Here is a 14,623-nt window from a genome sequence, read left to right as displayed (position 1 = left end):
TCAGAATGACCCTATTATGTATGTGAAGTTATCTCCATCTTACGAATAAGATGGTAACTCTTCAATGGGCATGCCTAAAGTCTGGCCAACCCAGTAGCCCATAGTGGGCAATGGGAGTGCCCTAGAATGGGCCAGGGACTCATTCCCCACTTTTAAGACCTCCAAATGATTCTGACAAATAAATGAAACAAAATTCTTTAAACTTTAATTTTTACATGCAATTATGGGCTCCTTACTAGCAATCCCATAATTGTGTTATTAAGGGTAACTATAGTGTGGTTTTCATAAGCTAAAATTAGGTCATTGCTAGAGTTTTTCACACACTCCAATTCGATCTTTGATGGAAAGGCAGGAGGCTAGGTAATGCTGTGTTGGTTCCCTGGGCCCTGAGCACGCAGAGCTGGCAAACCCACAATTTCCTAACTCTTCATTACCAGGTGTCGTTGCCATTGTCTGGAATTGACAAGCAATTTCTATCACTGTTTTCCTGCTCTTGAATGATAGCTTGCTGTTACTCCGGCTCTGTCACTACTGTTTAATATGTTGTGGGCTCTCTGAATAATCCCCTTGCAGGCAGAAAGCTGTACAGAATATCTTGGTTTTTGTTTCCCAAGGAATACAATTGAAGAAATAAATATATCTTGCTAGGTGAAGACAAACAAGTGGCTTGTATTTAACCACTATTTTAACTCAGGTTATACTATATGGATCTGATTATATTTAATTATTTTTGATCCATAACAATGCCAGTTTTATAGAGCTCGAATAATACCCATGTAAATTATTCCTAACTTATCTGGAAGAAAGTGTAAATACAATTTCCCTCTGGATGTGCTCGTACGGTGGCACATAGCTGGCGATATTCTGCCTGTGAATTTGCGCTATCTCAGTAATTTGCCACATACCACTACCAAGTAACTGCAAGATAATTGCAAAGTTATTTTAAGTTTGCATATGTTTTTCTGGGATTCACAAGTCTTTGCTGCCAGTTTGCGTTAATCCCTTATGAGTTATTTCCCTACGTCCCCTTACTCTTTCCCACTTGGTTTCTTCACTATGAAGCAGTAGTGGGTGGAAAATAATGGGCATTCGGACTTTATGTGCCGCCTACACAGACCTTTGCCAAAGAAGCTCCAACAGCAGGACTTTAACACCTGCATGGGGTTTTCATGCCCCACTAATAGGGTAAATTTTGAACCGCGATCCAGGCTAGCTTCACAGATGGTGGGCGGGGTGTATATGTTGTTGAAGTCCATCAGTTACACCTGTATGGCTTCCTGGACAAGAATCCCAAACCTTTATTGACAACGTATTAAGGAAGTTGGACACTAGCATTTAATGAATGACACTGTATACCAGCTTCTTGATTGGGTCAAAGGTCAAATCTTATTTAATATCGTCACAAACCCTCTAAGTCTGGTACAACTGACCCATGTAGGTAGAGAGATTGGTTCATAGACATGGGAGTTATTTCAGTATTGTAGACCCAAAAGGTAGGTGGGAAAAGTACAAAGCAAACTTTAAAACCCATGGCCCTTCACCACGCTATGTCCCCTCTCCCCCTTGTTCAATTCATCATCTCAATTGACAGGCTCCACCTATAAAATGGCCCTGAGGTCTGTCTACTTTTTTCCATCTTCGGCACTGATGCTCTGCCGCTCTTTCCTGAGGGCAGATGTGTGGGGCTCCTGCAGTCTGCATGCATTCTCACATCACCTCCTGTCTACAGATATGATCAGGACCCATCCTGCACACACACACAACACACACACACAACACACACCAAACACACACACACAAAACACACACCAAACACACACACACAACACACACACATACACCACACACCAAACACACACACACAACACACACACATACACCACACACCAAACACACACACACAAAACACACACACAACACACACACATATACCACACACCAAACACACACACACACACAACACACATACACATACACCACACACCAAACACACACACAACACACACACACACATATACCACACACCAAACACACACACAACACACACACACACATATACCACACACCAAACACACACACACACACAACACACAAACACACACACAACACACACACATACACCACACACCAAACACACACACAACACACACACATACACCACACACCAAACACACACACACACAACACACATACACCACACACCAAACACACACACAACACACACACATACACCACACACCAAACACACACACAACACACACACATACACCACACACCAAACACACACACAACACACACACATACACCACACACCAAACACACACACACAACACACACATACACCACACACCAAACACACACACACAACACACACACACACACACACACACACGAACGCTTGCAGGTGGCTGTCAAACCCCCAAACAGACAAAACAAAAACAAATGAAAAAAGCTTAATTGGACTTTCCAATCTGCCTTTGTAGCCATTTTTCCCTAATACTTAACTATTCCAATCCCAACCCCACCAAACCCTTCAAATCATTTCCTATTCTCCCAGACTCTATGACTTCACAAGCCCAGCTTCCCTGAGAAGCAGAGGCTAGAGACACTTAAAACATTACCCACCATGTCTCTATCTGGTAGGTTCCTCTTCCTTCAAGGATTGATTGAAATGTCACCAGCTATGGACATGTCCTCCTGGGCTGTCCGACAGTCAGAGGGCTCCCTCTTTACGGCCACGGACTTTGTACACATTTTCAATTGAGTAGTGTCTGTTGAATGCTAGCTGCTATTGAAACGTCTAATCCGTCTTTCTTACTTGGTAATGAGCCCCCGGGGATAAAGATCATGATGTATTTATCTTCAGATTGCCGACGTTCGGAAGAGTGCCTGGCACAAGGTCACTGCTCAATAAACATTCATTAAAGGGACAAATTCCCTCATAGTCTCTGGTGCACACAAGAACACACGGAGATACTAATTCAGTACACCAGGTTGAATGTAACCAGGAAGTAGGAATGTTGAAGTTCAGTTGAGGCTTACCTGCCCAGGGACAGCAGAGATCTGAGTCTCAGGTCTTATGAAAGTAAGGCATCAAAATCTTCTGGCGCTAATCGTTTCTCTTTCTCTCACCAGGAAGAACGGACTTCAGACATCTCTCTAGAGATAGTCATGGCGCATAACCCAGAGCCTCTAACAGAGACCTCGGTGGTCAAGTTCAAGAATCAGGACTTCAGGTCCTTACGGGATCGATGCCTGAGCAGGGGTCAGCTGTTTATAGATGATACATTCCCTGCGGAGGCATCTTCCATAGGCCAGAAGCTGCTCAAGGGGAAACACCTTTCAAAACTGGAGTGGAAGCGGCCACAGGTGAGTGAGCCCCACCTGGGAATCAAGCTCTGCGCATTGGGAGCTGTGGACCATGGCGTCTCCTAGAGAAGAGAGGGCCATCCAGCCGCAACCAAACAGGAAGAAAGTAAGACTATCTGGTTTCTCTGCTGCAGTCTTATGTTCAGCCCAAGGAATGGGAAGGCTCTGTGCTCAGAGCCGGAGCCTGGACCATTGCTTCTAACTCAGTTCTAATAATGACCTCATCAACAGATTAAAACATCTCGGTCCTGTGACTAGAAAAATGGCATGTCATGGATCGGGAGGCTGTGCTAGTTGGTCCCCGGGGTCTCTCCACCTCTTTAATTGAGCCCATCTATCAGTCTGTCACCTTTTATTCTCTTCAGGTGTCAGTGTCTTTATGTTCCTTTCTTCTTCCTTACTAGAATTTACTCAAAAGGAATATATCATGTCAGTCATTTGTACTATAAAATGAATTTAAATAATTGCTTTGCCTCTCTCTCATAATCACATTCTCAGTCTTGAGAAAGGACTCCAGACATCCCCTGTGACATCGGAGCAAGAGTGCAGGGCAGCGTTCCCATCGCTCTGACTCCCCCACCTTAGCGATGGCCACTAACGCTACCTCGCAGTAGGGTGAGCTCTGCTGGATTAGAGAACTATCTCAACCTTAGAGCATGAAGCTCTGTGGGAAACGTCTCAGTGGGCTGAAGTCTCTCATGATCTCACCAGGACTCGTATGAGTGCAAAGGAGCTAAAACAGGAAATGCTTTGGGATGCCTGATGCGCCCTCCTCACGCCACCAAACCCGCCAGTGTAGTCTGAAACAAGAAAATAGTACAAAGTCTGTACTAGCGGATTGTGAGAACAGTTTTCAAGCACAGCTTCTATGCCAAGCACCTTACCTGGCACATTGGATAACACCAGACCAGCTTGTACAGAACCGTGTTTTCTGGTGATGCTGGGAAGAGGTTGGGAGATGCCACAGTGTCTACCTTATTCGAGACTATGTAATTTAGTTCTGCACATGGGAAAGAGAACTCCAAACACCAAGCTCAGAAGAGAAAACTTCTTGCCTGGGCCTGAACAGTTCTATCTCTGGGGAAGGAAAAGGCCATGAGAACCAGGTGGAGTTTCAATGCTAGTTCAGGAAAGCTGGGTGTTCTGATGTATGTAGTCTTGTGTGGTTGATCCAATCAGCCCTCGGCAGCAGGGCCTTAGTCACAGCTCTCTCCTTTCCTCTTTACCGCCTAAGGAGGTAGACAACTCTAAGGAAATTCTGAGGAGTCATTTTTCATCCTCTGTTGTTTTTAAAAGATGAGATTCATTTAGAAAAGTAATTTTGCTTCCCTCCCTAGGTGCTGAGCAGTCTGTGTGAGACCTTATAGTATTGAGAATTAATAATATTCCTATTTAGAAAGGGTGGAGGGAACCTAATTACCTAATCCCATCAACTTCGCGCTTGTGATGTCTTTGGGGAGCAAGGAGAAACTGAGGCAAGTAGAATGACCCATACAGAATTAAACCAGAAATCCAAAGTTAAGGAAGCTAAAAGCCGGATCCATTTTTCCCATCATGCTTCACACCTAGGGACTCACCCATATTCTATTAACAGTCATTGTTCACTTCATCGTTTCATATACTTTCAAGTATCGCATTTCTTAAAGGATTCCATTCCAAATTTAACAATACTTTCATTTATAGAATACCTTCTAAAACTTCCCATGTAGCTTATCTTCCTTGTAGCCTTTATATATTTGTTTAATGTTACAGGAAAGAAAACAGGTTTAGCCTGATGATACGCTTGACTGAGATGACATGGTCAGGGAGAGAAGGGCCCAGGAGTTACATCAAGATTCCCAAGGCCACATGCTATGCTTTTACCCACATGAACTTGCATGACTAGTGAGGGGTTGTTAGGATTTGGGGAGAATAATAAATGAATGAGTGGCTGGTGGGTGACTGTCTTCAAATCACTTCCTCAGGTTTCAAGCTCATACGTACAAAAGAGAACCTTTTTTGTTGACCATCAGTTTCTCACATAGGCTAGCAAAAAGAAAACCCCTTATTACTGTGACATCTCTGCCTACTGCAGCTTGATATGCAGAGTCTTGACAGAAGACAACCAGTCTGGCCCGGGCCCCATAATGAAGCCAAGATGGACATAGTGTTATGGTTTTCAGCTCTTTGAATAATTTTTAAACCATCGTGAGGAACGACCATTAATCAGAAACAGAGTAGAACAATATGTCTGAGGACACACAACTAGACAGCTCAAGACCTAAATGCCTGACTTCACAATATACTGTCCCCTATAAGGTGTCGTCATGAACTCACGTTGCGTATTATATTCTTGACTGTTGGTCATCCTGGAGGTTTTATGCACCATTAGACTCTCCAACCTCATATGGTCAACCAGGAATCAACCCTTCCATAAAGTCAATTTCTGTTCTTAGACAATCTCTTTCTTCCATTTCATAGATGAAAAATAATAGGGATGAAATCTGGATTATTTTTAAGGAGGAACAGGTTGCGATGCTTAGTATCTAGCACATTGTAAGTACTTACTAAGCGCTGCCTATTATTTCTCGAGTCCCTCAATGCTCTTAGACTTTCAAAGTCCAAGAATTTCAGTTTCAACCCTCAGACAAAATCAGCAAATATTTCCAAGGAGGAATGTAGGTCAGAGAAAACTATAAGGGGCTAAGTGACTGCTGAGAAGGGATGTGCAAGGGGCTAAGGGGCTGCTGGGAAGGGATGTGCAAGGGGCTAAGGGGCTGCTGGGAAGGGATGTGCAAGGGGCTAAGGGGCTGCTGGGAAGGGATGTGCAAGGGGCTAAGGGGCTGCTGGGAATGGATTGCAAGGGGCTAAGGGGCTGCTGGGAAGGGATGTGCAAGGGGCTAAGGGGCTGCTGGCAAGGGATGTGCAAGGGGCTAAGGGGCTGCTGGCAAGGGATTGCAAGGGGCTAAGGGGCTGCTGGGAATGGATTGCAAGGGGCTAAGGGGCTGCTGGGAAGGGATTGCAAGGGGCTAAGGGGCTGCTGGGAATGGATGTGCAAGGGGCTAAGGGGCTGCTGGCAAGGGATTGCAAGGGGCTAAGGGGCTGCTGGGAAGGGATTGCAAGGGGCTAAGGGGCTGCTGGGAATGGATGTGCAAGGGGCTAAGGGGCTGCTGGGAAGGGATGTGCAAGGGGCTAAGGGGCTGCTGGGAAGGGATGTGCAAGGGGCTAAGGGGCTGCTGGGAAGGGATGTGCAAGGGGCTAAGGGGCTGCTGGGAATGGATGTGCAAGGGGCTAAGGGGCTGCTGGGAAGGGATTGCAAGGGGCTAAGGGGCTGCTGGGAAGGGATGTGCAAGGGGCTAAGGGGCTGCTGGGAATGGATGTGCAAGGGGCTAAGGGGCTGCTGGGAATGGATGTGCAAGGGGCTAAGGGGCTGCTGGGAATGGATGTGCAAGGGGCTAAGGGGTTGCTGGGAAGGGATTGCAAGGGGCTAAGGGGCTGCTGGCAAGGGATTGCAAGGGGCTAAGGGGTTGCTGGGAAGGGATTGCAAGGGGCTAAGGGGCTGCTGGGAAGGGATGTGCAAGGGGCTAAGGGGCTGCTGGCAAGGGATGTGCAAGGGGCTAAGGGGCTGCTGGGAATGGATGTGCAAGGGGCTAAGGGGCTGCTGGGAATGGATGTGCAAGGGGCTAAGGGGCTGCTGGGAATGGATGTGCAAGGGGCTAAGGGGCTGCTGGCAAGGGATGTGCAAGGGGCTAAGAGGCTGCTGGGAATGGATGTGCAAGGGGCTAAGGGGCTGCTGGGAATGGATGTGCAAGGGGCTAAGGGGCTGCTGGGAAGGGATGTGCAAGGGGCTAAGGGGCTGCTGGGAAGGGATTGCAAGGGGCTAAGGGGCTGCTGGGAATAGATGTGCAAGGGGCTAAGGGGCTGCTGGGAAGGGATGTGCAAGGGGCTAAGGGGCTGCTGGCAAGGGATGTGCAAGGGGCTAAGGGGCTGCTGGGAATGGATGTGCAAGGGGCTAAGGAGCTGCTGGGAATGGATGTGCAAGGGGCTAAGGGGCTGCTGGGAAGGGATTGCAAGGGGCTAAGGGGCTGCTGGCAAGGGATTGCAAGGGGCTAAGGGGCTGCTGGGAATGGATGTGCAAGGGGCTAAGGGGCTGCTGGGAAGGGATGTGCAAGGGGCTAAGGGGCTGCTGGGAAGGGATGTGCAAGGGGCTAAGGGGCTGCTGGGAATGGATGTGCAAGGGGCTAAGGGGCTGCTGGCAAGGGATGTGCAAGGGGCTAAGGGGCTGCTGGGAATGGATGTGCAAGGGGCTAAGGGGCTGCTGGGAAGGGATGTGCAAGGGGCTAAGGGGCTGCTGGCAAGGGATTGCAAGGGGCTAAGGGGCTGCTGGGAAGGGATGTGCAAGGGGCTAAGGGGCTGCTAGGAATGGATGTGCAAGGGGCTAAGGGGCTGCTGGGAAGGGATGTGCAAGGGGCTAAGGGGCTGCTGGGAAGGGATTGCAAGGGGCTAAGGGGCTGCTGGGAATGGATGTACACATCTTCTCATGGTCTGTATCCCATCTCTGCATTCACAGTCAAGCCTCCCACACCTACAACCTGCTTGATGCTTCTCCATGGGTCTTTTTGGCTCACCTGCCCCTCCAAGGCTCCACAGCCCATCTCCATATTCTAGCCTGTTCTAGACAATGGAGAAATTCCATATTCTGGACAACTGCTAACCCGCCATGGATATTATTCTTCCTGGAGTACCCATCCCAGCTCAACAGATTCACCAATAACCTACAAGTCAGGGGCCTGAGACCCAGGCTCAGTTCTCTGGGCGTAGCACAGAAAAGTTGTTTCATGTCCCATGATTCTTCTTCTCTCTCCCTCCTTCCCTTCACCTGCTGCCTTAGTTATTTTTCTGGTTGATGGTCCAAACTACCTGGCATGAGGAGCTTAGGGAAGAAAGAGCTTCTTCTGACTGGCAGTTTAAGGGTAGTGCCCATCATGGTTAGGAAGGCGTGGCAGCAGGAACGGAAGGTGGCTGATTGGGCTGTGTCCACAGTCAGGAAGAAGAGATAGTGTTCCTGCTCAGACCCCTTTCCTCTTGACATTGAGTCCAGAACCCTTGCCCATGTAATGGTTCCAACCACATTGTTAATTCCTGCTAGAATTAACATGAGCTAGAAAATTCCTCACAGGTATGCCCACAGGTTTGTTTCTCAGGTGGCCCCAAATCCCACCAGATCGAGAGTCAGGATTAGCCTTGCATGTCCTCTTCTCTCTTCTTTTTCCTTCTAACAATGGATCCAGTGTGGTTTTTCCTGCCGGAATGTTGTTGAAGGGAGATGTTTCTCACAGCCTGACTCTTTCTGCTTCTCTTTAAGCAATGTCCAAGCCTGCTCCTCACTTCTACTGGGGCTCTGCAGTAGCCTGTGACCTTGTAGGGAATGTTCTCGAGGATTCATCATTCTTGATGCTTCCTGTAACCTCTGCTCTCAGTAAGAGCTAATACCAAGAGTTAAACCTGGGGGTACGTGTGTGTAATGTATTCTCTAATTAAACTTGGTACTTAGATGGCCCCCTTTTAGGAGAACTCTTATCCTGTGGATAATAGTAATAAATCCCACTTACTGAGTATGTACATAGTTGAGGTATTATACTAAGTGCTTACATGCAATTTGTCACTTAATTGCCCTCGCCATCCTGTAAGGTGGATGCTATCATTATGCTCACTAAATAGATCAGCAGTGTCCTGCAGCCCTTCCAGCAATGACAGAGGTGTGTTCACTCTGCTCCATTCGCTGCCATGGCCACCAATCAAATGTGTCTGCTGAGTACTTGAAACGTGATCATTGTGTCAGGGAGATGGAACTTTTAACGTTAAGTCTAAATCAGTGATTCTAGACCTTCCCAAGGCTGCCAGCCTTTAATGCAGTTCCTCGTGTTGTGCTGACCTCCAACAGTAAGGTGATTTCATTGCCACTTCATAATCTGTGATTTTGCTACTGTTATGAATCCTAATGCAAGGTATCTGATATGCAACCCCAAAGAGGTTTAGACCCACAGGTTGATATCCGCTAGGTCTAAATCAACAGGTATAATTGTGGCTGCCCTAAGGGACAGCAGAGAGCTGAGGGCAGTGGATCCTCACATCATCACCAATGTGGAGAGACCAAGGAGCTGGAGAGTCATCTTTGACCCCATTCGGGGAAAAAAATAATCTGCTTCCCAAAGCATGGGACAGGATGTCTAAAGCATGTTCTCTAGTAGGTACCTGAGCCCAGTTCACAGCTTTATTGTCGACCCGTCTGTGGTCACTCCACAGCAATGAGTTTGCCTACCCAGGAAATATCTCCGCGTAGTCAGAATAGTTTCTGATGGGAACATTCACTCACCAGAAGTGACTCACCATAATGTCTTGTTCGTAAAAAGAAGAGGGAAAAGATAGAGATCTGAACATGGGGTAGATTGTAAAGATGTTCTCTCATGTAGCTGTTCCCAGAAGGAACTGAAAGTAGTTGTGCCAACAGCCAGTTGCCATTGAGCGGGAAAATCTTTGACGACAACACATCAGAATTTTCTCAGAAAAACAGGGGAGGAATTCTGTTGCCACCTCCCCGAGCCTAAGCCTAGTCACCATCTGGAAGGGCTGAGCGACAAAATGACAAGTATAATTGTTACCAACTGAACATGAAACGTTCCCACAGACTTGAGTGCTGACGCTTAGTCTCCAGTTGGTGGCAGCATTTTGGGTGGCTCTAGAAACATTAGGAGGCAGGGCTTAGTAGGAGGAAGTAGGCCGTTGACAGGCAAGCCTTTGAAACTTATACCTGGTCTCCAGTCCTTTGGCTGTTGTCTACTTCCTGTCTACTATGCTGTGAACAGCCTCCTCCAGCACAGCATCTTACCACACGATGTTACAACTAAGGGCGCCAATGAGCCAACCCTCACCCCAGATGGTTCTGAAATAAACCCTTCCCCTTCTACATGTTCCCCAGGTGTTTTAGTCACGGCTGTGCAAAGGTAACTAGTAGACATGTTTTATTACCTGAGACCAGCACTATGTATGGGAAATTCATAAGCCGTCGTCAGAGAAAACACGGTGATGCAAATGTCCACAGACAGGGTGACATCTCCAGAGGTGATCAAGAGGAGTGGCTTCTGTGTTGCCCCTGCAGGTGATGTTTGCCAAGATTTGAATTACATGGGTTTCTGATATTCCTAATAAAATAGTAAGGCAGACTCGGTCTGGAGAAAAGGACCTATAGCCTAGACTTAAGTGACTATAATTACTTAATTTGACAGTTACTTAGTTTGAGGAATAGTGATGGCTTGTGTATTATTCAGATTTTCCAAATACCTGACAAAATCTAGAATATATGTATGTATGTATAGTCATATCTACATAGCACTGATGTATAATTACATATTATTAATGGATTTCTCAACATCCATATTGATAACAGGTGCTCATATATTAATCCAATATACCTATCTATGACCCACTGATGTATTTATTAAAAGAAATTTGCTCCAAGATTTTGGGTTCTTGTAGTTGTAAGTAACAACATGACTTGCAGTCTGCCACCTAAAGACATAAGAAAGTCTTAAGTCAGTGGCCTGAGAGCCAAGGAAACCACAGGTTCCTAGTCTGAGACCAGGAGACCATTTTATCAGATCAAGCTGAGGGCAGGTGAGTTCTTTTTCCCCTTTGTTATAGTCAAGTACCTGATGAGCTAGATAGGATCGGATATTCCCACCCACACTGGGGAGGGCAGGCTGCTTTACTGAGTCCACAGTTTCAGATACAAATCAACCCACCCCTTCCCTGACAGACACGCCCAGATAAAATATTTACCAAATAAATGATCCAGTTAAACTGACGTCTCAATTTAACTACCCCAGCTTCCTTGGGCATACCTAACATTTCTAAGCCCTCAGAGCTCTGTCTGTCTCACAGAGTCAAATGCTTCAAGCTGGGAGAGACTCTCACTACTGGAGAGTTGAAAGGAGAAGAGAGACCCTTGGAGGCAATCTGACCTGGGACATAGCACTAAACCTCTCAAAGCCTGGTTCCTTGCCCCAATGGATCTCAGAGTCACCTCTGGATTGTTGTCATTCTTAAATGCTACCTCTGGCTGACCTCCTGAGTCACAGGTGTGCGAGGTGGGGCTCCACAGCCTTTGCATCTACAAGGCTGCCAGCTGATTCTGAGTCACCCTCTGCTGGGAGTTCAGCACAGGTCTCTTCTAGGATCTTATTGTGATAACATCCCCACTGCCCGGGTTCGCCAAATCCACCTGCTAATCTGGGACTTCCCAAGGCCTGGAGCCTGCTCCTCCTCAGCCACAGTGACACACGTTCTGTGTGGGCTTTTTCTCCAGGAAGCCAGATGAGCTACCCGAAAGGCTTCTGAGTGCCACCACGCTATTTTGTTTTGCTTATAACTTCCATTATTTTGATAAAAGTTTGTGTGTTCATCAAATGCCTTCATAGCATTTAGCAAAAGATTATAAATTTTTTTCCACTGGGCCCATGTAAGTGCTTTTTTTTTCGGCTATTAGGGATCCTGAAATGAAAATATTCTTACATTTTTCCTGTAGAACTTTCTTCTCTGTGATAGTAAGTTGGTCTACGTCAGTCTGGTTTGTGATGTCAACATGTGTGTACTTGTATGCATGTGTGCATATGTGTATGCATTTGTGTATGTGTGTTTACTCTCTGGTTGTACATAGAACTCACTGGCTTCTTAATTGGCAGTTGGGTTCTTTTTTTTTAAGCACTGAAACTGTAAATGAAAGAAGGCTTTGTAAATGAAACAAGACTTGTTTACCCCCTGAAAGTTTGAGAGAATTCACAGGAAAATTACATACAGAGGTATACTAGGGTAATAATAGTCTTTGAAATCTTAAAAAACAATGGCCAAGATTATTGATTTGGGGTGTTACTAATTTAAGTCATTTTATCATTATTAGTATTTTAATTGATCAGCATAAAATTTTGAGCTATGCATTTTTACCTCTAAAACCTATTTTTATTTCTAATTGTATTTGGGTTTCTCTACCATGTTTATCAAAGGTCGGTTCTATGTAAAGCCGCTATCCGGGGAAGAACAATTTATTTACCTTATTATTCTTGTTGTGTTTCTGGCTTATTTTATAACTTGCAGGTTGTTTTCTTTATCTCTTCCTTCCTCCCATTTTTTTTGTCCCTTCCTTTCTATTATCTATGAATTGACTGCTTAATTTATGTTTGATTCTGCCTTGTTAAATAATGAATGCATCCGAGGCTACGGGTTTGTCTATGAGCATAGGCATTTTAATTTTGCAGCTGCCACACCAGAGAAAGGAATCAATAATTATCGAACACACACCCTGTCAGAGGCTGTATTAAAGTGTTCCACATCCTTCCTCATTTGCAAATGGAAGGACTCATCCTGCTTTGTGAGTCTGTGTTGAGCCTGCAGGGAATAGCCTAGAAGGGCAGCATCTACGGCTCGGTGGGAGGTTTGTAAGTGGCGGCCATCACTGGGCTTCAGGGTTTGATTCTCTTAGCTGTCCCTACACTTTTGTCCCCATGTGACACATGAGGACACTGAGCTACAGTAAAGAAGAAGAAAGTGTTCAAGGTCTCCAGGTCACCTGGGGAGACACATCAGGGCAAGATTCCATCTGCAGGCTGTCTTCAGGGACCCTCCCAACACAACACCCTCCTGCGCAAGTCACAGGAGCAAAGCCAACAGGGCAACTGCCAAGGAGCTCAACAGTGGATGACGTTAAACTGCAGGATTGGCCATGTTCCTGGTCCAATCCTCCATGGTCTCCACCTTCTCCTGTTTTATGTGCATGCATGTGTGCATGTATTTGTATGAGTCACAGGTATAAATGTGCACACAGAAGCCAAAGGGCAGTTTCAGCTGTCAACTTTCTTAAGGTACCATGCACCTTGATTTTCGAAATGAGGTCTCTCACTTTTCCCTGCAAAGCAGACTAGGTTAGTTGGTGGGCAAGCCCCAGGTATCTGCCTATCTCTGCCTCCCTAGTGTTGGGATTATAAGTGTACTTACACCACTCCTGACATTATATATACACTTTTATTTATTTTTTTATATATATTTTTTAGTTTTTGAAAGTATTACATCATTCCCTCCTTCCCTTTGTCCCCTCTAACCTCTCCTATGCACCTCCTCCCCTTGCTCCCTCTCAAACTCATGACCTCTTTCTTTCATTGTTGTTGCATACATAAAATATAAACACAACCTACTCAGTCCATATAATGTTACTTACATGCACGTGATTTCAGTGCTGATCATTCAGTGCTGAATAACCAATTTGGGTGCTGTTCCCTGCGGAAGACTATTTCCCCTGTTCTTAATATCCCTTGGCTGCCTGAAGTTTTCTGTCTAGTGTGGAGACCTCTAGGTGTCCCTTCCATGTTAGCATGCCTATTGGTACCTTATGTTTAGGGAGCCATTTTGAGGAGACTTCTCTGGCATTGTAGGAGACACAATCTCACAGCAAACTTCTGGTTCCTCTGGCTCTTGCAATCTTCCCACCCCCTCTTCCTCGATGTTCCCTGAACCTTATGGTGCAGGTATTGTGTTGTAGATGTATCCATTGAGATTGGGCACCACGGGATCTCTTGTTTTCTGTATTTTGACCAGTTGTGGTTTTCTGTAATGGTCTCCATTTGTTGCAAAGAGAAGTTTCTTTGATTAGGGGTGAGAACTGTACTTATCCATGAGTAGAAAGATATTTAGACTGTAGTTAGGGATTATGCTGGTTTACTAAAGTGGTGTTTGTAGATTCTCCTCCGAGATCCATGATGCCACTAGCCCCGCATAGATGGCTGAGTTTCAGGTACCAAGCATGGTTTCCCTCTCGTTGAGCAGGCCTTTAATATGGGGTCTGGGGACCAAACTAAGGCCATCATGCTTGTTTGAAAGGTAAGGACTTTACCACTGAACTATCTTCCCCAGTTCCTTTGAGTAGAGCATCAGAACTGAATGTCTTCATTCAGAGACCAGACCTCCCTTGAGACTTCTAGTTCCTTTTCCCAGTAGAAAGAGGGACAAACCATGGACAATGAAGTGTGCCCACATTGTTTTAAAACCAGCTGCACAGCCAGTGCCCAGGACCATGGCCCCTCAGAGCAGTTTTTCCTACTTACGTGAACTGGAAAGATTTCCAATTGCACCCTGGCTATGGTTCTAACAGAGAGTCCCACTGGAGAGCCAAACTGTGCCTCTCCTGCATCTGATGGGGTCAATTCACAGCCAAGAAGGTGAGTGAAGG

The 14,623-nt window shown here is 46.0% G+C and overlaps 1 protein-coding gene across 1 annotated transcript in view; it reads left to right on the top strand.

The window, feature by feature from the left end:
- Nucleotides 1–3,171: 3,171 nt before the first annotated feature.
- Nucleotides 3,172–14,623, top strand: part of LOC142839413 (calpain-13-like) — a 71,408-nt gene continuing 59,956 nt past the window's right edge. Inside the window, exon 1 of the mRNA XM_075955530.1 lies at nucleotides 3,172–3,369. Within this exon, the coding sequence (XP_075811645.1) occupies nucleotides 3,172–3,369 (198 nt within the window). The remainder of the gene's footprint in view (nucleotides 3,370–14,623) is intronic.

The sequence above is a fragment of the Microtus pennsylvanicus genome, chromosome 21 (genome assembly GCF_037038515.1).
Source record: "Microtus pennsylvanicus isolate mMicPen1 chromosome 21, mMicPen1.hap1, whole genome shotgun sequence".
Taxonomy (NCBI): domain Eukaryota; kingdom Metazoa; phylum Chordata; class Mammalia; order Rodentia; family Cricetidae; genus Microtus; species Microtus pennsylvanicus.
This window is presented reverse-complemented; position numbering and strand designations above follow the sequence as displayed.